Here is a 27,913-nt window from a genome sequence, read left to right as displayed (position 1 = left end):
GTTTCTCTCTCTTCCTTTCCCTCCACAATCTCAAATAAATAAAATCTTAAAAAAAAAAATTAGGGCAGCCCCGGTGGCACAGCGGTTTAGTGCAGCCTGCAGCCCAGGGTGTGATAAAAAAAAAAAAAAAAAGGAAGAGAAGTCATTACAGGAAGAGAAGTCATTATTGTACAGTTCAAAGATAGGATTGAAATGTTACAGAGTAGGTGGGCTAAAGTGCATTGGTTTCATCCAATGACCTTCTTGCCTCTCTTGATCTGGGCCGAAGTTGTAGGAGTTCACAGAGACTCCTAAAATAAGCGTCTCCCTGTTTTCTCCTAGAAATAAATAATACAGAACACAATAGTTTTGTTTCATCCAGCTGAAGCTTCTCTCATTTGGAGGAAGTGAATGAATCACATCTACTCCTTCAGAGTTTTCTCTGTCTCTGAATTTTCAAATTATAGTAGCAAAAAGTAATAACAGTATAACGGAATTGCGTGTGTAGAGGTTATAAGGTATATATTCTTAATTCAGGGCCTGTATACTGCTGTGGGAACACTATATTCTTGGTTTTGTCCTTCACAGTTAGAAAGACAAGCTATAATTTTGTAGCTATATATAAAAAAAAAATTCTGACTTTAAATAGTACTGAAAGTTTAATCCAGAGTTCTCGATTAAATAGTACTGAAACCTTTAGCTTCCCTAAAAACAAACAAAATGAAACTAGATTTACCTCTGTACACATGTACACACAAAGCCCACATGGAAATGTCTTCCTCTAACTGGAACAGGTGGGACTCCACCTTCTCAGAAAGAAAACAAGATCTGTATGTTCTATATGCAAACAACTACCTTGAGTATTCAAGTAACAGAAAGTTAAGGGAACTAAGAGGTCCCTTCAAGGGAGAGTGAAGAGTTAAGAGAGTAAATGCAGGGAGTTAGTATCTGCATTCAGGTCATGACCTCGCTCATTTGGAACAAGCTGTTTTCATATGTTTTAAAATAATCATCCTGAAGAAAAAGCACATTAAATCGCAGTAATATGGTTCACATTAGGGTGCTGGCATAAAATTCGGCAAAGAACAAAATTGTTTATTATTTTAATTAAAGACTAATTTTGAAAAATCCTTCCAGTCTGATTGATTATGGTATGGAAATGACTTTTTAGGGAACACAAAGGCTTTCCTCAAACATTTTTGTAGGGCTGGTCCTTTTGGTATGGAGAATTACCAGCAAGTTCAGATCTTGTTCCTGAAAGATTTCTGCCCCTTTTCTGCAGACTGCAGGCCCTGCTACAACCACATCGTATTCTCAGTTTTCCTTTGCGCTCTTCCAACTAAGACAAGCCAACGTAACTGGAAGGAAAGGACTGTAGGGTAGGGTTTATATTTTTCTGTATTTCCAGTGTACAGAACTCTGGATTAAGAGCTAGAGGATCTGGATCCCAGACACTTCATAGTTGAATGATTTAGAACAAGGTACTCAAATTTTATTGATCTAGGGTTCCTGAGGTTCTTGTGGTTTTTTTTTTGTTGTTGTTGTTTTTTTTTTTTTTTTGTTATTTGGGTTTTTTCATCAATAACCTAGGGATAAAATTACTTATCTTGCCTACCTCACTGGGTTCTTAAAAGGATCAAATAAATGACATGTTTTGAAAACCACATGTGAATTTTAGAATCATTATACTGTACTCTAGAACAATTCTCTGCTACTGGTTCCCCCACTCTGTGCCAGCACCCTTTGCCCTTGCCCTGGCTCTGGCTTGCCATTGGAACTCCAGAGCCTACTATGGAGCCAGTGATAGGATGGCAGAAGTAGTGGCATAGATATTGGGACAGGAGGAAACTAAACAGAGTAGTCTGACGACAGTTCAGCTGCTCCAGGTTATCAGCCACTTTTTGTTAGAGTCATAGCCAAGTCATAGTTGAAAGAACACTTTCTGAAAATTATTGCACAATGTCAGAAAGGTTTCTGGACGATTGTCTTTTCTAGCTCTGAGTTCTTTCACTCTGATCTCTAAAACTGAGATTTAGGATTGGGATGGAGGAGGGTCTCTTACTCTAGGGCAATCACCTGCTTCACCAGAGAGAGTTCCATCCATATTGTTGAATCATGAAATAAGTTGGATGTCGTGGAATTTGGTTTACTAAGCATTACTTGAGACAGGCAGGACTGTACAGGTTTTAAAATGGTAACACTTAACAGAATGTAATACATGTTTTAATGGGATTTAGGGAAGAATGTGTAGTGACAGTATTTTCTACACTTTTCTCTGGCAGATCACAAGCTTTGCATTGATATACAAGTGTATAGGTTAGAGGTACCTGGGTGGCTCAGTCAGTTAAGCGTCTGCTTTGGGCTCAGGTCATGATCCCAGTGTCCTGGGACTGACTCCCACATCAGGTTCCCTGCTCGGTGGGGAGTCTGCTTCTCCTTCCACTCCCCCAACCCTCCACCCCTGCTCATGCTCTTTCTCTCTCTCTCAAATAAGTAAATAAAATATTTTAAAAAACTGGTCACACATACAAAGAAAACCACAAGTGCATGAGTTATATGCCTGAACATATAATCATAGGGGTCACTTTAGAGGAGAATTTTCTCAGTCTTTATGAGGGTTCCCAGGCTAAGGAAGGAATGCTTTAAGGTTAAATAATGTTAATACATGCGTAGGCATAAATTAAGTTGAAAACAAGACTAACCAGAATAACTGGCCTTACCACCAAAATGGGGTTTCTCAACAACGGTGCTATTGACATCTTGAGCTGGATAGCTGTTGTTGTAGAAAGCTGTCTTGTGCCCTGAAGGATATTTTGTAGGATCCTTGGCCTCTACTCTCTAGATGTTGATAGAATTCTCCAGGCAGTGCCAAATAACCCGTGGGGGTGGGCAAAATCACTCTTGCTGAAAATCACTGCACTTAAAACCAGTAGTTTAATTCACTGCCCAAAATTCTGTTTTCCTTCTGGAAATTTGCTCTTAATGAAGGAACATACTTCTCAAATAATCAACACATTTTAGTTCTCACTAATTTTACAAATAATTTTTATGGCTTTATAATTTACAAATTATTATTTTTTTAAAAGATCGTATTTATTTATTCATGAGAGAGAGAGAGAAAGAGGCAGAGACAGAAGCAGAGGGAGAAAGAAGCAGGCTCCATGCAGGAAGCCTGTTGCAGGACCTGATCCCAGGACTTCAGAATCACGCCCTAAGCCAAAGGCAGACGCTCAACGGCTGAGCCACCTAGGCATCCCTACAAAATACTTCTATATACAATATTATGGAATTGAAAGGAGAGGAGTCAATATTTATTATTTACCATATGCCATCTGCTGAAGGATTTAATTCAAATACACTCTTCCATTGAGATCCTGGAGTATTTCTAGATGAGAGTATTTTCTTCTATATTACAGATGATCAAACAAGCTTAGAGATAGGTAAGTGGCTTTCTCAAGAAATGTAGCCAATCTTCTGACCTCAAGTTTTACTATTCTTTATCCCACATAAGAGCTGCTAGGGAGGCACTGATCTTTTACACTCCAAGGCGAAATAGCAATTATGATCTGTGTATCAGAATTCGCTATCTCATAAGGGGCTCAAGTCATTTTTTACAAGAGTGTTACACTTTTCTATTTTGAGTTTTTTTTTATTTTAAGATTTTATCCATTTATTCATGAGAGATACAGAGAGAGAGAGAGAGAGGCAGAGACACAGGCAGAGGGAGAAGCAGGCTCCATGCAGGGATCCCGATGTGGGACTTGATCCCGGGTCCCCAGGATCACACCCTGGGCGGAAGGTGGCACTAAACTGCTGAGCCGCCCGGGCCTGCCCATCTATTTTGAGTTTGATAGGCCCCACATCCACCATGTATCATTATTAAAACAAAATTCAATTCCATGTTTTCCATTGGGCCAGTTAAAATAATCAAATCACTCATGCTATTTCTGGGTAAGTTATGTTACCCTTCTATGTGGCTGGTTTGGATTATTACAGGGTGTGTGGGTACCAGAGTAAGCAGGGTAGCAGATGTTACTGGGGGATTTGGAGCAAAGGCGGGCAATTTCCTTGCAGGTGATAAACAATTTGAAATGACGTATTAGATACCCCTTTTCTTAAAAGTCTTTGGGCCACTGCATTTCCAGAATGCACCCCATTCTTTCTGGCCATCTTTTCCCCTGGCTTCAATCTGCCATCACACACATCATAATCAATCTTTTCACTCAGGTATCCTCCCTTATTCCCAGACTCTCTAGATACCTTCATGTTTAGCTCTCCCCTAAATTAGATTTTCATCATTTACAGGGCAGAGCAATTAGTTCTCTACCCCCTCTTCAGGATGGGGTCCACCCCCACCTATTGGAAGATGCATTCATCACTTTGCTAAACCAAAGGCCATCCCTTCAAACACTCACCCCTGTGCAGCCCTGAAGAACTGGCAGGCTTTGCAATTTCTATCTTTCCTTAGTCCTCACCACACCTCCATTCTCCTCCTCCCAAGCTCTGTAAGCAGAAGAGGTCAATATGACATTTATTTTCCCATTGAGAAGAATTGACAAGAGGCGTCTGGATGGCTCAGTTAGTTAAGTGTCTGCCTTCGGCTTGGGTCATGGCGTTGAGTCCTGGGATCGAGCCCCACGTTGGTCTCCTTGGTCTCCTTGCTCAGCCTGTAGCCTGCTTCTCCCTCTCCCTCTACTGCTTCCCTTGATTGTGTGCTCTCTCTCTCTCTGTCAAATCAATCAATCAATCAATCAATCAAATCTTAAAAAAAATTGTCTAGCCAGCCCCACTCACATCTTGAATGGAAGCAGTAGTCAGTTTTTTTATCTTTAAAAATGCTTTGTATTGAAGTATCCAATACATACAGAAAGGGTCACAATTCCTAAGTGTATACATCTATTAATTTTTATAAACTGAACACACCCATATAACCAGCATCCAGAACAAGACACAGAACATTACAAGCATTCCAGAAGCCTTTTTGTTCCCTCTACCAACCAGCGTAGGATTTTGTAATAACAAAGAGTCTGTACATGCCAGCATATGCTCTCTAACAAAGAGCATGGTAGTGAGTAACTTAGTTTTATTACTGTACTGGCATACAATCAGAAGTTCACCACATGAGGCACAATTGCTTATGTTGTTTGTATACAAATCACTGAATATGTAGTCATTGTGTTAATATCATGGTTTAGGGGTTCAAGATGGGAAAGAGACCTCCTGCATCCTGTTCCTGGGAGTTCTAAGAGCCCGTGGGTCTTTCCTTGATGGGGTTCTCTCCTCATCACCCAAGAAGCCCTAATTTTCTTTGGGTTCTACAAGTTTTACCTAGTCTGATAAGTGATGAGGACTCTCCCAGCAGAGTTCACACTACTGCAGGTGAAATTATTGTTCCTAGAACCATCAACACCACCACTCGATACTGTAATGTGTCAGCACATGGGAGAGCTTAAAGTCATAGAATTCTCTACCCCGAGTGGGTCTCATCCCTGGCAGCACATTAGTATTGAAGAATTTAAAATAACACCGAAAACAAACCCCCAAAACCCCACCAACCAGCCAAACACACACATACAAAACCCCCACAAGTCACATCTACCAATTACATCAGAACCTCTTGAGGGGTGGGGCTCAGCACTGATACCTTTAAAGTTCCAGGTGTTTCTGAAGGGTTGAACTTCTCAACCTCCCCTAGCAGCTCCCCTCCTTTTCACTTTTAGACATATCAGCAACTCTAATTACATTCTCAAGGTGATTGAAATTTACCCCAGGCTTGATTCCCTAACTACCTTTCAAACATAAGGTAGGGCATTTTTTCCTTTTCTTTTCTAACCTAGGGACTATCCTTAAGTTATAGGAAATGGACAAAACGCCTCCATTATCTCCCAGTTTCCTTCCATTGGCCAGATCCCCTGGGATCCCTGTGATGGAAATCTGACCCCTAGAAGCCCTGCCAGGGGAAGTGAAGTCTAATTCCAGCACAGGAGCATGCCTTTGTCTAGTTGCTTTCAGTTCAGGATACCTTAATAGAGCCACATGAACAAGTGCCTCCTGTGTCTCCAAAGGCAGTTTTACTGTCAACACTCACCAGTCACTCACCAGTTACCTTTTGAGGGCTTATAAGCTGCACTGGTGATAGGAGGGGGTCGGTAGGCAGAGAAGAGGATCTGGCAGTTGGTCGAGAAGGGAATATCCCAGAAGTTAGTTCAGGAAAGGTATAGAGAGATAGGAGCTGGCCTGACTGTGGAGGATTTCTCTTACATAAAAAAATTAGTCCCTGTTTTCTTTTGTTTTTTTAAAATTTATTTATTTATGATAGTCACAGAGAGAGAGAGAGAGAGAGAAAGAGGCAGAGACATAGGCAGAGGGAGAAGCAGGCTCCATGCACCGGGAACCGGACGTGGGATTCGATCCCGAGTCTCCAGGATCGCGCCCTGGGCCAAAGGCAGGCGCTAAACTGCTGAGCCACCCAGGGATCCCTAGTCCCTGTTTTCTATCAATGTCATCACGTGCTTGCTTTTTCTGGCTTTTTCTCTCCCCCTAGAAAGTATTGTGTCCAGAAGATCTTCCTTGGAACTGCATCTGGCTTCCACCACTTGAACGATGCAATAACTACAGGATGCACAGTGACTTGAGAAGATATTAGAGGCGACCTGTCACCATGCCGGGGGTGGGGGGTGGGGTGTCACATGAAGAGCTGTCTCTCTGTGTTCCTTCTAATCTAATATTTGGAGGGTAGGAGAATGGATGTCATACTGTATAATTCGCTCCAAACTCTAAACTTCCAAGAGATGTCTTTCCTGGAAAGAAAAGTGTACCCCTTGATAAACTTGAAGCTCCAGCTTTGAAACAGGGCCCCAGGCAAATAATCCTCAACTCATCCTTCCATAGTAAAATCCCTAGGGAGTCATTATCTGTGATGGCAGTCCTTACTGATGGGATTGGCTGAATTAATAATAATAACAATAATAATAGCCATCATTATTGAGGATCTGCTGTTCACCAGTCACTGTATGTTCATCATGTTATATAATTAACCATTAAAGGTAGGTATAACTCATGTCGTTTTACAAATGAAGAAATCAGGGCTTAAAAACTTGAATGGCTTGCCTCTCGTCATGAAGCTTTGAAACCAGGTCTGTCTGATTAGACCCTGTGGCCTTTCATAGAGAACATTGTCTTCCTGTAAGATAAGCTGCTAGACCTTCTCAGGTCTAGTGGCCTGGTACTTTTATGCCAAATCTGAATTCAGAATTTCTCCCAATTACCACCCAGTTCAGGCTTGCTTTCCTCCTTCATAATCCCACAAGAAGAGAGCTATGTACTATTCTCCACCTAAGGCTCTCTCTCTCTCTCTCTTTTTAAGAGATAGCTACCAAAGTAGCAATGGTTCCAGTTCTATGCAAAATGTCATGAGTTCATCTTTGGTTCCTAGAAAATACCTTTAGTTTATGAGATCCCTCCAAAAGTAATGCTTTAACCAAGATTGATGCTGATAGTTGGGATTTTAGACATCTTGAAGAGAGGTCTGTATGGGGTACTTTTAGAGGTTTCTTGAATGTGTCAGTTAGGACCCTTTGGTTGGCAAGTAAAGGAAATGCAAACTCAGTCTAGCTTAAGGGAAAAGAAGACATACTAGCCAAATGCTGCAAACATCAGAGAGAGAATGGTGAATAATAGTTTTATGGAATTTATAATACAGCACTTTAAATGAATTATAGCTATGTCTCACAACATAAGTAAATCTCTAAAACAACACTGAATGAAAATGTCAAGTTGTGTTGAGTCCCTGTGTAATTTGATAAAATTATCAAGTTAAAAAAATCTATAAAATAGGTTTAAGGATACATAACTAGGTAGTAAAAATCTTATGTCATGTATGGGCATGATAAACACTAAATTTGTGACAGTAATTATCGCTGGGTTGTAGTTGGGATCTGGTGGGAGCACACACATGTTGTTTCAAATCTGCAATGTTTAATGCTTTCCATGGAAAACGCTTAAATTATGATGCTTATCATATTTGATAAAACTGGATGTTCATTATATTATTCTCTACTCTGATCTGAGTGTTTAAAATAATTCAGAATTGGGGCACCTGAGTGGCTCAGTCAGTTAAGCCTCCAGCTCTTGATTTTGGCTCAGGTCGTGGTCTCAGGATCATGAGATCATCCCCCACATCTGGACTCTGTGCTGGGTGTGGAGCCTACTTGAGATTTTCTCTCTCTCCACTCCTCTTCACTGTGCTTGCTCTCTCTTTCTCTCAAAAAAATAATAGTTAACTAATTAATTTCTCTAAGTGAAAGTGACTTACAGGAAATATATCTTCAGTCTCACTGAGGAATATATTTATATATGAAAACTCATAAATAATGTGCCAGAGAATATAACTGAACAGTGTATAAAAGAATAATTTGCCAGAATAATTTGCCAAAAGCAATCAAGATTTATCTCAGTATAGAATAATATAGCAAAAATTCATTAATATAATACATTGCATTGATAAGTTATGGGAAATAACAAACAATAGGTGGAACTCTATAGCTATTCCCCTTAAAATTGGGAACAAGAAAAAACAGTGCTCTCACTATTACTTATTATTATTTTTTAATGAAATGCTAAGTCAATGCATTAATGGAGAAAGCAGTTATAAAAAGTACCATAGATAGAAGCTTGGAAAAATATTCTAGCCATAAAAGACCAAAACTAATAAAAGTGGACAGATTCAGTTCAGTTTATGAATAAAGAGAACCTGATCTCAAGGAAGAGGACAGACACAAGCTTGCTTTGGAATGGGGACAGTGGGAGTATTAGATACAGACCCAGGTTGTTCTAAGAATTATCTCAGAACATAAAAAGAATAAGATACAGCCCCCAAGAAATGAGGCTGGCAGGAATGAAGCCAGAAGCAGGTTCCAGCCAGCTGGCTTGGTACCCATAGGGCACTGATACCATAGCACCAAGAATAGGGAAGCCCCGAGTCCTCTCTGTAGAAGAGAGTCAGATAGGGGCCCAGGCGTGCCATGTTGTGTATCTGTCAAAACCTCTTGGCATTCTGGAACTGAACTATGGACATACTTAACGTAAGCATACTTAGGTGAGAGCAGCAGGGTGAGAGATTTTGAGGTGGTGCTAGGCTGCTCATCATTGGTGGGTGAAGGCAGGCAGCCTATTCTTAAATGGATACTCCTTTGACAGACAATACAACTTGGCTGAGAATAGTATGGGATGAGCCCTGACAATGATCTCTATGTGTATCAAGGATTGTGAATAGTATATCATAAAATAAATCGTTATGTTTTAAATACACTAATGAAAGGCATCTGCTGACGTTTGAGCTTTTGACATGTTACTCAATAGATCTAGTCCTGAGTGTGCCAGAGGGCCAGAAATGCCAAAACTCAAAAGGAACTGGTCAAAGTATCTGCTCTTAGGTAAAAAATAATGCATATACTCCACTTCTTCTCTCCCACTGAATGAAGTTATACAACCTGGAAAAAATGTGTGGAGCAACTATTTAAGGATTCTGAAAAGTAAATAGCATATGGCCTGGGAAAGAAGACTAGGATTTGAAATACCACTAAAGCAGCTGTATTTATCATTCTTTTTATTTTCAAAATTTCCTGGCCTCAGTTCAATGTACCAGAAGTGGGCAATGAGGCACAGAAAGAAAGTTCTAGGAGAAGTCCTTTGGTTAAATGGAAAACATAGCTTCTAAGCTCAGAGTGAGTGTGAAATTTAGTCCCCTTGTTTCTTTTCAAGGAAAACAAAGAGGGGGAAACACTGTATACTGGATACGTTAAAAGGATAATAACTCTACTTATATAAATTTAACAGCTTAGTGAAATAGACTCATTTAATTCCTTAAAAAACACAAACTCGGGCAGCCGGGGGGGGGGGGGGGGCTCAGCGGTTTAGCGCAGCCTTCAGCCCAGGGTGTGATCCTGGGGACCCAGAATCCAGTCCCACGTCGGGCTCCCTGCATGGAGCCTGCTTCTTCCTCTGCCCGTGTCTCTGCCTGTCTTTCTCTCTCTCTCTGTGTCTCTCATGAATAAATAAATAAAATCTTAAAAAAAAACCCAAACTCCCTAAACTGACTAAAGGTGAAATAGATAACCTGAATATATAATGATATAACTGTATGTACATATATACAGTTTTATATATATACATATATATGTAATTATTTAAAATAATTAATTCTTGGTTAAAATTCTTTTGAAATTCTCCAACCTCAAATAGTTTTACTGGTGAATTCTACCAAATAGGTAAAGAAGAAGTAACACTAATTCCACCCAATATCTAAATAAATTAAATCAATATTAAATAAGCTTCTCAAAAATAAAGCCCCAGTCCTAGATGGTTTCACAGGTGAATTCTACCAAATATTTAAGGAAGACTTAAGTTTAAATTGAATTTAAGGCAGTTCTCCACACTCCTCTAGATAACAGAATGCAGACCATTCTCTAATTCATTTTTATGAAGCCAGCAAACCCATACTTGGCAAAGGTAGTACAGACAAAGAAATCTATCTATAGCAGGTTTATCTAGGTTTTAGATTCTCAGACTACACTGATTAATAACTCACAACTAACTTTATAATAAAAAAATACCTCCAACACTATATTTTCTTTTGAGATCCTTTGTTAGCTTTTCTCTTCCTGGTTTTTGGTAATTGAAGTTGGTGGCTATTGACATCATGGTCTTTTTACCATTTGCTCTAAATATCAGCTATTCATTCAATATGTCTCCAAGGAAATCTATGGCCTACCTTGAATCGTTGCTATCCTCTCCACTCTATGTTCAAATATCGGAATGTTTACTTGGATTTTTGAACTGAAAGGATCATAATCAAGATGAAATATCTAGAGCATTGTAGTCAGTAGTGAAAATGAGCTTAATGCAAGTATTGGAATAGCGTATCCATTTAATCACTGTTCCCGAAAGTAAATTTTTCTTCCTTTGTGGCTTGTTGGTGGGTAAGAGACAAAGCTTCAAACAACCAGATGAATCAGGGCTTCTTTTCCTAGATCACTGGGCACTGGTGGTCGAGGAAATAACACTTTGCAGGCCCAGCTAAAGCGTACATGTTTACGGTGACGATACGATATGGAGTAACAGAAGTATATTGCAGCTGTTAGGAGTAGCTGCTGAAATAAAAGCGTCCCGCTCTGCCAACTCAGTCCTCTCCCAAGTAACACCAGCGAAGCAAGGTCAGGTTAGGGCAGGGCAGGAGCGACAGCCTGCAAGAGGAGGGGAACTCACACGCGGGGCTTCCCATCTGCGCTTGCGCAAAGGCTGATTAATCACTCCGCAAAGACGCCGGAGGCTCTGAGTTTGCGCAGACGCAGAGCTTCCTCCAGGCGGAACTGGGGAGACCGGGGCTTGTGCAACCTAACTAGCCCGGGTCGGAAGGAAGGTGGCAGATGCGCAGCGCTGCGCATGCGCGGGCACCGCTCCCGGGGGGAAGGGTTGAGAACCGGACCCGGGTGGCCGGCTGGGCTCAGAGCGGAGCAGGGTCAGGATGGACGAGGACGTGCTGACTACCCTGAAGATCCTCATCATCGGCGAGAGTGGCGTGGGCAAGTCCAGGTGAGGCGGGCCTGCGGGCGGTGACGAGGGCAGCGGGCTTTCTGCCGCCGTGGCGGCTGCGTGCTGGGCCGCTCGGGAACGGTAGAGGCAGCGGCCGGTGCGGGCCGCGGGGCGGGCTCGGCGCGTGCTCCCAGGCCTGTCGGCGGCGCGGCCCCCCGCGGCCCCGGCCCGGCCCCCCCCGCCCCCGCCGCGCCCGCCTCGCCGCCTCGCCGCCTCGGTGTCGGCCTCTGGCGGGCCCGACTCGTCTGGATACGTTTCCCCTCCTGTTGTACCAGATGAAGAACAGTTCCGAGGGCCGCCGCTCGGCTCGGCCGGCGGGTTCGCTGCCGAGCAGCCTCGGGCGCGGCGGGCGGGTGTGGGCCCGGGTCTGGACTGGCCGCGGGCGGGGCAGGGGGGTTCAGGCTCGCCGTCAGCCCGCGAGTGGAGTCGAAACTTCAGTCCCTTGATTTCTGTCAGGCTTTCTCTGAGTACGTAGTGTTCCACACAGGAAGTTTCGTGACGCCCTGGGTCACATTCCTGGCCTACTTGGGTGCCCCACCCCCCGTGTTTTCCGGAGTCCGCTTGTGAAAGAGCCCTTTGGTCTTCTGACTCCTGGCGTAAGTCACTGTAGTCCAAGATGCTGTGAGTTTAAGCGGGGACCACCGTTGAGCTCAAAGGGTAATTGTTTTACTCCGCATTCTGCCACAGCACAGAGAGGTCGAGGAACAAATTAGTATGTTGTTTCTTTTCGTGGCTGTTTCTTGAGGGAAAATTATAATTGGCAGGAGTTCGAGTTGAGATCAGGTAAGAGCAGTGGAGCTCGAGCAGTGGGTGTTGCAGGCGGGTTGTGATTTCACTCAAGCCTTGGAACAAAGTTCTCCAGGTAAAGTTACCCTTGCCATCTGGCAATTATTATTATTATTATTATTATTATTTTAAATTTTTATTTATTTATGATAGTCACACACAGAGAGAGAGAGAGAGAGAGAGAGAGAGAGAGAGAGAGAGAGGCAGAGACACAGGCAGAGGGAGAAGCAGGCTCCATGCACCGGGAGCCCGACGTGGGATTCGATCCCGGGTCTCCAGGATCACACCCTGGGTCAAAGGTGCTAAACCGCTGAGCCACCCAGGGATCCCCTATTATTATTATTATTATTATTATTATTATTATTAATCCTAGTAGTCGAGGCTGTCCTGGTTTGTAAACAGTATTCAATTCCAGAAGTTCAAATCACTTCATCAAGTTTTACTTTTTTAGATGCGTAAGGATTTCAGATTTTATTGTGTAATACGTTCTTTTTGCAATTTTATGTATTTTTAAAGTATGACAAAATATTTCTAATTTTTCTCATTTAAATATATTAAGTACAGCATATTTTGGAGTGAAAGATCTGTACATAACAAGGAATAAATTAATGAATAATTTATTATACTAATAAATTAATAGTATAGTACTACTATACTACTGTGGGCTACTAGTATAGTAGTGTGGGGAGTGTGTGTGTGCATTATTTAAAGGACTGAGTAATTTTCACGATCACCATCTATTATATTTGGGATTAAAAAGTTGCCATATTGAACATTGTCTTAATAGGACTTCTATAGCCCTGTGATCTTTTTTTTCTTGAGATGTGACTCATGTAGGTTAAGGCATATGAAATTGCTGATTCTGAAGTCAAGAATGGGTTGACTGTCATTTCATATAGTTCAACCCAATACTGTTTTTGGTAGGCAACATTTTCCTAAATGTATCGGGTGGATGACTGGTTAAGTTGTGTTAAAATTTTCTGGAAGGTTAATAGAATGTTTACATAATTGAGGTTCTTCCTCTAGCGTAAGATGTGCTAAGTGGATTTATTGGATTCCTTAGTTCCCTCCCCTCAGACAAACATGTTTGGATCTAATCTGCTCCAAACTTTTCTCAGTACTTAATGAATTTTCAGCTGCTCACTGCCAAATTTTAACACCTTTACCTCTTTCAAGAAAGGGTTGTGTTCAGGGAGAAAGTTGGCTTGTTTTTCTAGCTAGATATGCATTATTGGTGCTTGTGCTGTGCTATGGAAAACAACCTTGAATACTTATTCTTTCTGGGTACCCGGAGAACAAATGACTCTACTAAGATAGAAGCCTGTGCTTTTTAAGTTAGTACAAAAACATTTGTTGTGGATGTAGTCTTTAAGAATTGTTCTGACCAATAAGTTTATATTTCTTTACAGATCTGGACTTAATGGAAGTGAAATATCATTTGTATTGTTGCATGACAAAGGATATATTTTTTAAATATTTTATTTTATTTACTCATGAAAGATACAGAGAGAGAGAGAGAGAGAGAGAGAGAGGGAGGGGCAGAGACACAGGCAGAGGGAGAAGCAGGCTCCATGCAGGGAGCCCGCCCCGGGACTCTATCCCTGGTCTCCAGGATCAGGCCCTGGGCTGAAGGCGGCGCTAAACCCCTGCGCCTCCGAGGCTGCCCGACAGCCTAACTAATTCAAATTAGTAGGTTATTTTTCCAGTTTATTTCAGACTGTTGGAGTGTGATCAGCGTGTGTGGTAGCAGACAGGAGATCCGGATTATGAAACTGGTGCTGCCACTTATGTGACCTGTGTGATACTTGAATGCTCTAGGCCTTCATTTCTTCGTTTGAAAAATGAGGTTGGAATAGAAATCCCTCAAACCTTATCTAATGTTAAATGTATAAGATGCTTTGAGCCATGGTGAAGTAAAGAACTAGCAAAGTGTTTCAGAAACCGGAAGGTTGGGACGCCCGGTTGGCTCGGTGGTTGAGCATCTGCCTTTGGTCCAGGGCATGATCCTGGAGTCTCTGGATCGAGTCCCGCATCGGTCTCCCTGCATGGAGCCTGCTTCTCTCTCTGCCTGTGTCTCTGCCTCTCTCTGTGTGTGTCTCTCATGAATAAATAAATAAAATCTTAAAAAAAAAAAAAAGAAACTGGAAGGTTATAGAGACCTTCTGTTACCTAAATTGCTGTCCCTCCTATGTCTCTGTATCTCCATCCTTTTTGGCCAACTTCATTTGTAAATTAAGAAATGCAGACTAGTTATGATCGCACTATTTATTACAAATTTGATTTCCTCTAACTGGTAGTTACTCCTTCCATCTATAGCTCTGCACGGAGAGTATTTTTCTCCTCTAACTTTGAAAATATGAACGCGTAAATAGCATTGGTTCTTAATCATTTTCTGGTTGTGGAGTCTTTTTAAAAAGTCTAATAGAGAAGTAGACTCTCTGCCTAGGAAGAAGCTTAACATAGAGCTTAGAATACATTTCCAGCTAACAATGTATCCCTTGCCATGACCTGCGTATATTCAGAGCTGGTATTAAAATTTGTTGTTTTGTACCATATCAGTTCCCTGGCTTTCTGACAAAGTACCTTTAATGACAAGGGTTATTGTAAGGATTAGCAATTATGTAAGAAGAACCGCTGGTTCAAACGTGGGGCACGTTGTTACTGTCCAATAAATAATAGCCAATACCATTGTTATTTTATTATTCTGGTATTTTTACTACTAGTAGTACTCTGCAAGTTTCTTTTGTTTTTGTAACTGAGTCTTTGTAGTAACTGAGTATGGATACATACCTTTTCCATTCTTAAAATACGAGTAACTAAATTTTTAGCGAAATCTTCACTTTTATGAATTTAAAAACTTAATGTTGGGGAGAACATTTTTACAAGTGCAGTCTTAAGATTCTTGTTAGTGCAGTCACCTAACTCATATTGGAAGTAAGCAAAGTTATAATCAAGAGGGTTCAATGTTAAGTAGAAAATCTATTTTACTTCTATGATGCTGGTTTCATTGAAAACACAAGAAAGCAAAACCAAGAAAGGGAGAGTTAACCCTTCAATACAATTAATGACACCAGCTTTTTTTTTTTTTTTTTTTAAGATTTTATTTATTTATTCATGAGAGACAGAGAGAGGCAGAGACATAGGCAGAGGGAGAAGCAGGCTCCATGCAGGGAGCCCGATGTGGAACTCTAGGAAGGCAGATACTCAACCACTGAGCCACCCAGGTGTCCCAGACACCGGCTTTTGGATACCAAAAGGCCATTATGTGTTGCAGTATACTCTGGACAAAGAAAACCCTCTAGCAACAAAAATTCATACTTTTTTTTTTTTCATTTCAGACATCTGATAGCTATTTCCTTGATTTTATTAATGCATACAGGTCGATAGAACAGTCTTTTGTCCTATTGTAGGAGATAATGTGAGGGAAGATGGATTAATTTTATAAATTTAGGGCTTTAACAGAAGCTTAGATTGTATTTTTGAATAGCTTCTAATAACTGACCCTTCTGCCTTATAATAAATAAATAATTCTGGGAGATATGAAATCTTAGAGTACTCATATGTGTCTTTTGCTATTATTTCATCTCTCATCTCTTTCTAGTTTCTTTATCATTTCTTAGGTTTAGTCCTTCTTATCTTTCACCATAACCATGGCAGTTGTCTTTTGTTAATTTTCTTGCTGGCATTAAAATGAACAGTTTTTGTCAAGAATTCTTTCTTTCTTTATTTTTTTAATTTTTTATTTTTTAAGAAATCTTTTTTAGAAAAAGCTTTCGGGAGCTCCCTATTGCCTACTTTTTTCATTCACCCTGCCTAGCATTTGCCAGATTATACTTACTCTGGCTATCTATTGTTTGGTCAGTCTACCCTTTCTGTTTATCAGTCTGCAGCTTTCTGTTTATACTTGAATTCAGAGTGGAGTATACATCAGTTTTAAACAAAAAATTAGCTTGTTGCATTCCAAGAGACTTATTTTCTCCCCTTTCATCCACATTACAGTATGATGTGTTGCTACTATTTTCTCACAAGGATACATTTATAGTTAAAAACCAAAATCAAGCCTAAATCTTTTTTTTTTTATTAATTTTATTTGTTTGAGAAGAGAGAGTGACAGAGAGAGGGAGAGTACAGAGGAAGAGTAAGAGGGAAAAGAATACTCCCCGCTGAGCAGAGAACCCCACTTGGGTCTGGGTCCCAGGACCTTGAGATCATAACCTGAGCCGAAGTCAGACGCCTAACAGACCGAGCCACCCAGGCACAGTGAAACCGAAATCTTTTCACACTTGAGAATTGTGTAGAGGAGTATGGGAAATATATTAAGGAAACTTCTTTGCTCTTGGGATTCTTTTATTGCCTTCCAATAATTTAATTCCTCTCTGTATTTCTGCAGTGAGGCATTATTCTTGTGAGCAGACCTACATCAGCTATTCTTACCTGTGTCTAATTTGTGACAAAATATAATCATGAATGTTTTGCCAAATGGTTAGAGAAAAGACAAATTTCTAATCTGTCTTTTAAACATCTCTTTTAGCCTGCTCTTGAGGTTCACAGATGATACTTTCGATCCAGAACTTGCAGCGACGATAGGTAAGCCTATGTTTAAAAATTCAATAGAAATACCACGTATTTTCTAGCCTTCAGTCTTTTATCTAATTTCTTCTACCCTCCCTCTCACCACCTCATTGCTTCCAAGTCTGTTGAATTATTTGTCTTTAAAAGCTTAGCTTTGGTTTCATTAAGTTTTTGGAGGCTTTGTAGATCTCACCAAGCAAAAATAACTTATTTGTTGTTTCATGACACTTGGTTAGCACTGTGGGTATTATGATTATGATTAATCTATACATACATTTCTTTCTTGTACTATGGATTGTCTTTTACTTAGCAATTATCTGAATATTTATTGTATGTCAGGTACTGTCCTAAGGGTTGGGGTTGTAATGATGAATAATATAGACTTGGTATCTATCATCATGGACCTAACAGTATCACTTAATACTAGAGTGTGTTAATATTATGTTTTTAGCGTTTGCAACAGTATCCTGCATAATTCTGAACTCAACATGTTTATCAATATTAGTAACTAAAGATTCTTAGGAGCAGTAATACTTAAATGCCTTTTTAAGATGAGATTTAGATCTGAAAGTGGTTTGCCACATTAACCTACTAGAATATAAGAGAAGATTGAGCTAAATATTTTGGTGTATCACATGTTTAGGGAGTAGATGACAGTATAAAGGTATTAAGAGACAGCTTGCAATGTGAAAGAGCTGAGTCAGAGCAGGATAGTAGCCTTGGCTCTGCCTTGAACCAGTTGGCAAGATCTTGAGGAGGTCCTATAATTTCACTGTTTCCACCTATAAATGGAGGAGTTTTGTTGAGAGATAATACATTTTTCTTACAGCTCTAAAATGTCATGATCTGATGACTAGAATGTATTAAATATGATCCTAGCATTATTATTAGGGAAAATAAAGAGTTTCTCTTAACTGGGTTTGTTTTCATTTATTATGTTCATTTATTCGTGTTCATTTATTTATTATGTAGGTGTTTTTCCCCTTTCTTTCAGATGCTAAATAATTTCATACTTAGAGAAGTGTTGTAAAAAATAGTACAAGACTTCTTGTATGTCCCCAGATGTTAATATTTATCACATATGCTTTATCATGCTCTCTCTCCACACAAATTTGAATCCAGAGTAAAATTACAGAAAGCTCTCTAAATACTTCAATGTGTATTTCCTGAGTGAACTAGATACAATTTTACTGTATACAGACAGATTTCATTAATTGTCCCCCTAATGTCTTATTTAGCAAAAAAAAAAAAAAAACAAAAAACAAAAAACAAAAAACAAAAAAAAAAACAACTCAAAACTATTTCTGGTCAGGATCCAGTCCAGGATCACAACTGAGTTTAGTTGTCATTTCTCTTCAGTGTCTTAATCCGGGCAGTTCTTTGGTCTTTCTATGTCTTTTATGGCCTTGACATTTTTGAAGAGTACATACAGGTCGATTATAATGTAGAAATCCTTCAGTTACATCTGTCAAATATATCTTTGTTGTTAGATTTGGGTCATGTATTTTGGCAGGAATTGCAAAGTGCTTCTCAGAGCATGGTGTATATTTGTACCATTATTGGTAATGGGACTTTGGTTACTTAAGGTGATATATGCCAAATTTCTTTAAAGTATCATCCTGTCATTCTGTGGTGGTTGTCAGATGGTGATTTTTTTAAAAATCCCGTCATTCCATGTATATTTCTTACTTAGAATTCTGCCAGGAAGAGGTCTTGTTTCTTCAGTATAAACTCCTAGTGCCTCTAAATGTTTAGTAAGTTATACCAGGCATTACTTAGCTTTTGTGTGGCATATTAATATTTACAGGTTTACATTTATGTGTGAAAAGAAATCATTTTAAACACTAGTAATTTAAAATCCACTTTAATTTGGCTTTGCTATATTATTTGTTCCTTTAAAAAATTAGTTGTAAAAAAAAATTAGTTGTAAAACTTCCATGTCACTCAGTACATGCCTCACAGTGGATGGCGAGGAGAAGAGTAGGAACTGGCAGGAAAATGAATTTGCCTAGAGTTAAAATTGTACTAAGGGAATGATCAATATACAATGTAAAGGTATCTCTTCATTTTAAACCCAAATGAAATCCGGGAACTTGGACATGACAAATTATGTATTGTCTTTATTTTTAAAAAGGCTTTGTCTGCTTTAAAAACCAGGACTAAGATTGTGGTATACTGATTAGGATATACATAATTTGTTTCCCAAATGGACCCTGGGTCTTGAAAAGTATCTTTTATATTTAGACATCAGATTATTTTCTGCCTTAGTTATAACTAATACACACGAGTTTTTTTTTTTTTCACACATGAGTTTTTAAAATAAAAACAACTCAGTTGCTAATGGCCCTGTAAAAATTAATGTTTTGTGGAAAATTAGTATTTTACGTAAAGTAGTAAGGAAAGCACACCTCTATCTTTCAGTAATATAGTGAGACATTCAAGTTTCTGTCTTGTATAAAATATTCTTTTGTTTATTTATTTATTAAAGATTTTATTTATTTATTCCTGAGAGACACACAGAGAGAGAGGCAGAGACACAGGCAGAGGGGGAAGCAGGCTCCATGCAGGGAGCCCAATGCAGGACTCTGTCCCAGGTCTCCAGGATCACGCCCTGGGCCAAAGGCAGACGCTCAACCGCTGAGCCACCCAGGCGTCCCTAAAATATTCTTTTAACATAATTGTTGGGTTTTGAGTCTGAGGATGGTACAGTAAAGCTGGCATTTTTTTCTTCTGCTTTCTGGCAGTTAGCCAAAATAACAACAAAGAGAGGGAAAAAATAAAACACAAGCCCCATATTCCACTGAACTAGAAGAAAGCTAAAAACCCCAGGCCACAAAATAGGTGGAATGGCTGCCAAAAGCAGTAGCATAAGCAGGTTGCATTTGGGAAGAAGGAGGGTGAGGATGCCACAGCTGCAGAGCTTAGAACCAGCCAGAGATGCTTCATGAATCTGAGAGGCCCACCTGGAGATGCAAAGCCTAAATCCCTTGTTTGCAAAAGCAAAATGGTTTTTTAAGCTAATGTCAAGGGTTTCCCTGCACCTGGTTTGATTCTCAGACTCAAAGGAAGAGGGGAAGCCAAACAAAGAATCACAGGAACAAGCCATTTTTGCATTTGTCCCTATCTGTAGCAGGAGGGGAAGGGATGTATTTGCATTGTGAAAACTTCAAGGCTGCCTGTCTCCATTGGCTGTTGAGAAGTACAAAAAGAACAAAACAAAAAACCCTACAGGATTCTCCTATTATAAAACCCTGAATCAAGACAAAGTTTTGCTGGTCAGGAATTGGAACCACTATAGCCTTCTGCATGAACCTCTTACAAATAGCTTTTCCAAAACAACCTTACCTCTAAAGATGAATTATCAAAAGGATTTCAGCTTAAAGCCCCTCCCTCCCCATTCAAGAATCAAAAAGGAAGAAAGCAGAAAAACAAGGAAGAGTTGAAGAATACTCAACAGAAAAAAAATATTTCTGTAAAGGAAATGAAAATCATGCCCAGCTGTTTTGCTCTGAATTTGAAACACTTTTTGAAAGTATTTACCACTGAGAGCACAAATCAATGATATATAAGAGGTCAGGGAAGAGATAGTGTGACTGCATGAGAAAATGCAATGTAAGCTGAGCAGAAAGAAAAAGAAAATAAAACCATCACTGAAATAAAGGTGAAATTGGAAGGATCACAAGGGACAGTAGAGACTGGAAAACAAAATAAAGCACAACAGAAGCTAGAAATGGAAAAAGTGGGTAGAATTTACCAAAATGAATAAAGACGTTAAAACACAGAAAATGATGTGGAAATCAGGAAAGGAGGAGAAAAATTTCCTTGTTCTAGGTGACCTTTGAGCATAAAAAATGCTTTAAGTAATACTTATTTCAAATTAAAAAATTAGATTATTTATTTAAATTAGAAAATTTAAAGCAAATTCCTTTTTTTTTTTCCTTTTTTAAGATTTTATTTATTTGAAAGACAGCATGTGCACACACAAGTAGGGGTAGAACTAGAGGGAGAGGGAGAGAAAGAAAATCTCAGGCAGGCTCAGCAAAGAGCCTGATCTCATGACTCTGAGATCATGACCTGAGCCAAAATCAAGATTTGGATACTTAACCAACTGAGCCACCCTAGTGTCCTGAGGAATATATTTATTAAATTGTTTGAGAAATTGCTTCATTTCTTTCCTACCCCCTTTCCTACTTTTCTTTTGGTTTATTTTGTTAATTTCTTAAGATAAGTGTAAGTTCCCTTCTTTTTAGTCCTTACTCAGGGTGTCCTCTAAGAACAAGTACCCCATAGGTTTTGGTAGGGTGTATTTCTTTTCTCATTGCTCTTTGGACATATTTGAAAATTTTGATTCAGAAATTCATTTGTTTTTTAATTTCCAAGTTATTTTGTGGTCATTTGATTTCTTCTTTATTGGATAATGATATTTGTTTGGAATAAGACCATCCCTCCCTCTGCCAGTCCATCAGCAGGAGTCAAGTTGGAGTCTTCGGAATTCAGCCAGCTTCTGACAAGACCTTTCTCAACCCCACTCTTTTCTCTCCAAATATTTTTTTTGTCTTGCTGTTCCTTGTCTCTCTGTAAGTAGTCATCACAAAAAGCCCTGGACTCCCAGATTATTCTTCATCTCCCAGACTTTAGTCTTCATAAGGTTTTGTGTGTCATTTCTCACCCCCTTCCCTTCCTTCTCAACTCTTAAAACATATTTACTCTGTCCTCTGGGGTAGCAGAGAACCTACCTTTTTTCATTGTTGATACTTTTAAAGTTTGTAAACTCAAATTTGGGGAATCTAGGTTGACATAATATTTTCTCCATTGGATCCTTAAGCTTTCATAGTATCCCTCCTGATGTCTCCCTACCCTGATATTCTCTACTCCCTCTTCTCCCAAAATAAAGTAGCAGGTGAAGCAGGAATTTTTATATTTCTTGATGAGAAGGGGGAAACCTACTTAAAGAGGTTAAGCTCTTGCCTATCTAGACCTCAGTAAGAGAGCTGAGACTAAATCCACCTTCCTAACCTCTAACTTGGTATTCTTTTAATCACAACATAGTAATACAGAAATAAAAAGAATCAAGCACAAATTTGAATGTAATGTTAAACATAAGGAAGCAACAGAATTAAAATAAATTAAAAAATTGATATATTTAATTAAATGTCAATAGGTCCAATTCTCCTAATAATTTACATTGTCACATAGAGTTGAAGAGTACTTAAAACAAATAATGAAAGGTTGGAAAAAAAAAAGAGTAGGCCAGGCAAGTGCAAGCAATACAGAAGCAGAGGTGGTAATATAATGTAGTTTAAAGTAGAATTCAAGGCTAATGCACTGGATATAATGAAATAGGACAGTATGTAATAATGAAAGGCCCAATTAATTCCTAACAAAGTAGCTGTAACAGTTATAACAAGTAGGCACCAAACCTAGATGCTCTTTGTGACAGCAAAATTTGTTCAAAACATAAAGAGTAGTTGATGAAAATACAGTTACTTTAGGAGATTTGTTACATCTCTTTCATACTTAAGTAGATCCCAAAGACATCAATGAGACCATAGGGAAATAGAATGACACAATCAACAAATCTTATTTATTTATTCATTTAACGATTTTAAGGAATCCTACACCCATTTTGGGGCTCAAATGTGCAACTCCAAGATCACGAGTTACATGTTCTGTTGACAGACCTAGCCAGGCACCCCACAATCAACAAGTCTTTTTTTCTCTTTTTTTGTAAGATTTACTGAGAGAAAGAGAGCCTGGGAAGGGAGGGGCAGAGGGGGGAGAGAGAGAGAGAGAGAGAGAGAGAGAGAGAGAGAGAGAGAGGGAGAGAGTCTTAAGCAGACTCTATGCTGAGTGCAGAGCCTAACGGATACAAGGCTCCATCTCACAATCCTGAGATCATGACCGGAGCCAAAACCGAGAGTTGTTTGCTTAACCAACTGGGTCAGGCAGGACCCCCAGTCAACAAATCTTTTAGATGAGGAACTCATTACTTCAAAAGCCCACAGAACAATTCTACAAAATCAGTCTTGGACTTAGTATCAAAGTAAATCATAAATCAGTACAAAGTAGGGATTTTATAATACATGTTCTCTTATAATTTATTCTTTCAGAAAATATTTTTTATGTGTTATCTTCCTACCATATGAGTAGAAGTGGGTTTTTTTTTTTTAATTACCATACAGTAAAATTGGTCTTTTTTTGGCATTTTGGTATTTGATATTGGCCAGTTTTTTGAATTTTAACATGTATTATACAAATGTATATAGTCACTTAATTGTTACCACAGTGAGGATATTAAGCAGTTCTATCATTCCAAAAAACTAACTAGTGTCTTTTTAGTCATACATTTTCCCTGCCTCTACCTCTGGCAACCACTGGTCATTCTTCATCAGTATAATTTTATCTTTTTGAGAATGTAATATAAATTGAATATATTATGCAAAATTTTCAGGCTTTTTTCACTTAGCTTACTTACTGCTTTTGGGTTATATCCAAGTTGTTGATGCCAATAGTTTGTTTCTTTTTATTGCTCAGTTGGTTATATTCCATTGCATGGATGTTTCTTTTTTTCTTTTTTAGATTTTATTTATTTATTCATAGAGACAGAAAGGGAGAGGCAGAGACACAGGCAGAGGGAGAAGCTGGCATCATACAGAGAGCCTGATGTGGGACTCGATCCAGGGTCTCCAGGATCAATCACATCCTGGGCTGCAGGCGGCACTAAACCGCTGCGCCACCGGGGCTGCCCTGCATGGATGTTTCTGAGTTGATTTATCCATCCACTTATTATAGGACATTGGATTGTTTCCAAGTTTTGGTGATTATTAGTAAACCTGTTATAAACATTGAAGTGGAGGATTTTATATGAATATTAATTTTTATTTCTTCAGAGTAAATGGCCAGTAATAGAATAGCTGGATCATGTGGTAAATGCATGCTTAACTTTGGAAAATAGTTCATCCATTTTTTTTTAAAATTTTTATTTATTTATGATAGAGAGAGAGAGAGGCAGAGACACAGGCAGAGGGAGAAGCAGGCTCCATGCACCGGGAACCTGACGTGGAATTCAATCCCGGGTATCCAGGATCGCGCCCTGGGCCAAAGGCAGGCGCTAAACCGCTGCGCCACCAGGGATCCCCATCCATTTTTTAATAAAGTGATTGTATCACTTTACATTCTCACTAGCAGTATATTAAAATTTTACTTTCTCACTAGCAGTATATTAAAATTCCTGTTTCCACATCCTCACCTGTTATATTTAGCACGATCAGACTTTAAAAATTTTAACCATCCTAATAGGTATGTATGTATTGATAATCTCATTGTGGTTTAATTTGCATTGTCTAATGACTAATGATGTTGAGTGTCTTTAAAGTTCTTATTTGCTGTCTGTTGATCTGTTTTGAGTGTATGTGTGTGTGTGTGTGTGAAGTTTATAAATCTTACTCATTTTAATTGTTTTTTTCTTATTGTCGAGTTTTGAGAATTCTTTACATATTCTGCACGTGAGTCCCTTATTACATAATATATGCTTTGCCAGTATTTTCTTAGTCTGTGGCTCCTCTTGTCATTCTCTTAAGTTATTTCTAAAAGCAGAAGTTTTTTATTTTGATGAAATGCAGTTTATCAGTCTTATGAATGATGGTTTTAGTGTTGTATATTTTGCTTAACAGAGGGTTGCAATGATTTTCTCTATTTTCCTCTAGAAGTTTTATAGTTTTATGTGTTACTTTAGGTCTGTAATTGATTTTGAATTAATTTTTGGATACAGTGTTAAGCATAGGAATCGAAGTTCTCTTTTCTTTGTTTTCTTCCTTCTCCCCTCTTTTCTTTCTTATATGTTCTAAAACCATTTGTTGAAAAGACTGTCATTTCTGCACTGCATAGCTTTTGTATCTTTGTAAAAACAGTTGTTTCTATAGGGTGAGTCTATTTCTGGACTCTGTTCTGTCCCTTTAATGTATTTGACTTTATGTCATTGCCTCCCTGTGTTGGTTTCTGCAACTTTATAATGGATCTGGAAGTCATGTATTGTTAGTCTACCAGTTTAGTTACGTTTTTCAAAGTATTCATTCTTCAGGTTCCTGGAGTTGCTTAGTCTGGATTGTTATTATTTTTAAAGATTTTATTTATTTATTTGAGAGAGTGTGCACACAGCAGGGGGAACAGCAGAGGGAGAAGGAGAAGCAGGCCCCCCCTCCCAACAGGGAGCCCCATGTGGGGCTTGATCCCAAGACTCTGGGATCATGACTTGAAGACAGATGCTTAACTGACTGAATGGATTACTACTTAAATGTTCAGTAGAATTCATTTTGGGCATGAAATTTTTTTTTAATGGAAAGGTTTTTAACCATAGATTCAATTTCTTTGATAGATGCAGAACTCCCCAGTTATCTATATTTTTATTGTGGTAAAATATTCATAACATAAAATTTACTGTTTTTAAGTTTACAGTCAGTGGCAGTAAGTACATTTGCATTGTTTCACAGCCTTCACCGCTATCCAATTTCAGAACTTTCTCATTACCTCAAACAGGAGGTCTATACCAATTTAACAAAACCTTTGACTCCACTTTCCCCTTAGCCTGTGGTAACCTTTATTCTACCTTCTGTTTTTATGAATTTGCCTATTCTAGATACCTCATATAGGTACAATCATACAATATTTGTCCCTTTGTGAGTAGGGACATTTAGCATAATGTGTTCAAGGTTCATCCATGTTGTAGCATATATCAGAATTTCATTACATTTTATGACTAATATTCCATGATACATATAAGCCGCCTTTTGTTTATCTGTTCATCTGTTCGTGGACACTTGAGTTGCTTCAGCCTTCTGTTGTAATACTCCTATACACATTGTTGTGCAAGTACCTGTTTGAGTTTCTGCTGTCACTTTTGGGTATATACCGACGAGTGGAATTGCTGCATGATATGGTAATTCTGTTTTTAGCTTTTTGAGGAAACATAAAACTATTTTTCACAGTGACTGTACCATTTTACATTCCAACCAGCAAAGTACAAGAGTTCCAATTTCTCTATATCCTTGTCACCATTTGTTATTTTTCATTTTTTAAAATAGCTATCTTAATGGATGTGAAATATAATATCTATGTGGTTTTTATTAGCATTTCCCTAATGGATAATGATATTGAGCATGTTTTCATGTGCTTATTGGCCATTTGTATATATTCTTTGGAGAAATGACTATCCAAATCCTTTGCCCAGTTTTGAATTAGGTTATTATTGTTGTAGTTGCGTGATAGTTCTCCATATATTGGGATTATACTAATCCTCTATCTGCTGTATGTTTTGCAGATAGTTTCCACTCAATGGGTTATCTTTTCATCCTTTTGATGGTGTCCTCTGATGCACATAGTTTGTAAATTTGATGAAGTCCAGTTTATCTATTTTTGTTTTTGTTGTCTGTGCTTTTGGTGTCATGTCCAAAAAATCATTGCTGTATTCTGTGTCATGAAAACTTTTCCTCCTATTTTTTTCTAAGACTTTTAAAGATTTAATTTTTACATTTAGGTATTTCTTCATTTTGTGTTAACTTTTGTGTATGAAAGAAGGTAAGGCTCCAGCTTCATTCTTTTGTATACAGATACTCACTTTTGCCAGAATCATTTGAAGATGCTGTCCATTCCCCGTTGAATGGTCTTGGCACTTTTGCTGAAAATCAATTGGCTTTATATGTTAGGGTTTATTTCTAGGCTCTCCCTTCTGTTCCATTGGTTTAAATGTCCGTCCTTACGCTAGTACCATCTGCTTCAATTATTGCAGATATGTAGTAAGTTTTGAGGTTGGAAAATGTGAGTCTTTAGACTGTATTCTTCTTTTCCAATATTGTTTTGCTATTTAGTACTACTTGCTTTATATAAATTTGAATACCAGGCTTGTCATTTCTGTAAAAGAGTTGTTGGGATTTTTATTGGGATTGTGTTGGAGCTGTAGATTGTCTTAGGTAGTATTACCATCTTAACAATATTAAGTTTTCCAACTCATAAATACAACATGTCTTTCCACTTATTGATGTCTTCTTTAATTTCATTAAACAGTGTTACAATTTGCAGCTTTCAGTGTGCAAGTCTTAAAAGTCGCTGGTTGGGATCCCTGGGTGGCGCAGCAGTTTGACGCCTGTCTTTGGCCCAGGGCGCGATCCTGGAGACCCGGGATCGAATCCCACATCGGGCTCCCGGTGCATGGAGTCTGCTTCTCCCTCTGCCTGTGTCTCTGCCTCTCTCTCTCTCTCTCTGTGACTATCATAAGTAAAAAAAAAAAAAAAAAAAGTCGCTGGTTAAATTTATTCCCAAGTATTTTCTTTTTGATGCTAACGTAAATGGAATGGTTTTTTAAAAATATTCTTTTTGGATTGTTCTTTGCTAATGTATAGAAATGCAGACTTAATTTTTGCATGTTAATTTTTGTATCCTACAAATTTGCTGAATTCATTTATTCTAACAGTTTTTTGTTTTTGTTTTGTTTTTTAGTTTGGGGCATGTGTGTATTAGGATTAAAAGTAGGATTTTCTGGGTAGGCTGGGTGGCTCCGTGGTTTAGTGCTGCCTTCAGCCCAGGGCCTGATCCTGGAAACCCGGGATGGAGTCCCATGTCGGGCTTCCTGCATGGAGCCTGCTTCTCCCTCTGCCTGTGTCTCTGCCTCTCTCTCTCCCTCATGAATAAATAAATAGAATCTTTAAAAAGAAAAAGTAAGATTTTCCTGGGGGGCAAGATGGTGGAGGAGTAGGGTCCCCAAGTCACCTGTCCCCACCAACTTACCTAACTTTCAAATCATCCTGAAAACCTATGAATTCGACCTGAGATTTAAATAGAGAACAGCTGGAATGCTATAGAGAGAAGAGTTTGCACTTCTAACAAGGTAGGAAGACAAAAAAAAAAAAAAACAAAACAAAAAACAAACAGACTCAAGTGGAGGAGGGGATGCTGTGAGGAGACTGCTAAGGGGGCAGTGAAAGCCTCCCGG

The 27,913-nt window shown here is 38.9% G+C and overlaps 1 protein-coding gene across 1 annotated transcript in view; it reads left to right on the top strand.

Moving 5' to 3' along the window:
• The first annotated feature begins 11,377 nt into the window (after nt 1–11,377).
• Nucleotides 11,378–27,913, top strand: part of RAB18 (RAB18, member RAS oncogene family) — a 46,705-nt gene continuing 30,169 nt past the window's right edge. Inside the window, exons 1-2 of the mRNA XM_055334526.1 lie at nt 11,378–11,571; nt 16,889–16,944. Coding sequence (XP_055190501.1) covers nt 11,504–11,571; nt 16,889–16,944 — 124 coding nt within the window. The 5' untranslated portion in view covers nt 11,378–11,503. The remainder of the gene's footprint in view (nt 11,572–16,888; nt 16,945–27,913) is intronic.

Source organism: Nyctereutes procyonoides, unplaced genomic scaffold (assembly GCF_905146905.1).
Source record: "Nyctereutes procyonoides isolate TBG_1078 unplaced genomic scaffold, NYPRO_anot_genome, whole genome shotgun sequence".
NCBI classification, from domain to species: domain Eukaryota; kingdom Metazoa; phylum Chordata; class Mammalia; order Carnivora; family Canidae; genus Nyctereutes; species Nyctereutes procyonoides.
This window is presented reverse-complemented; position numbering and strand designations above follow the sequence as displayed.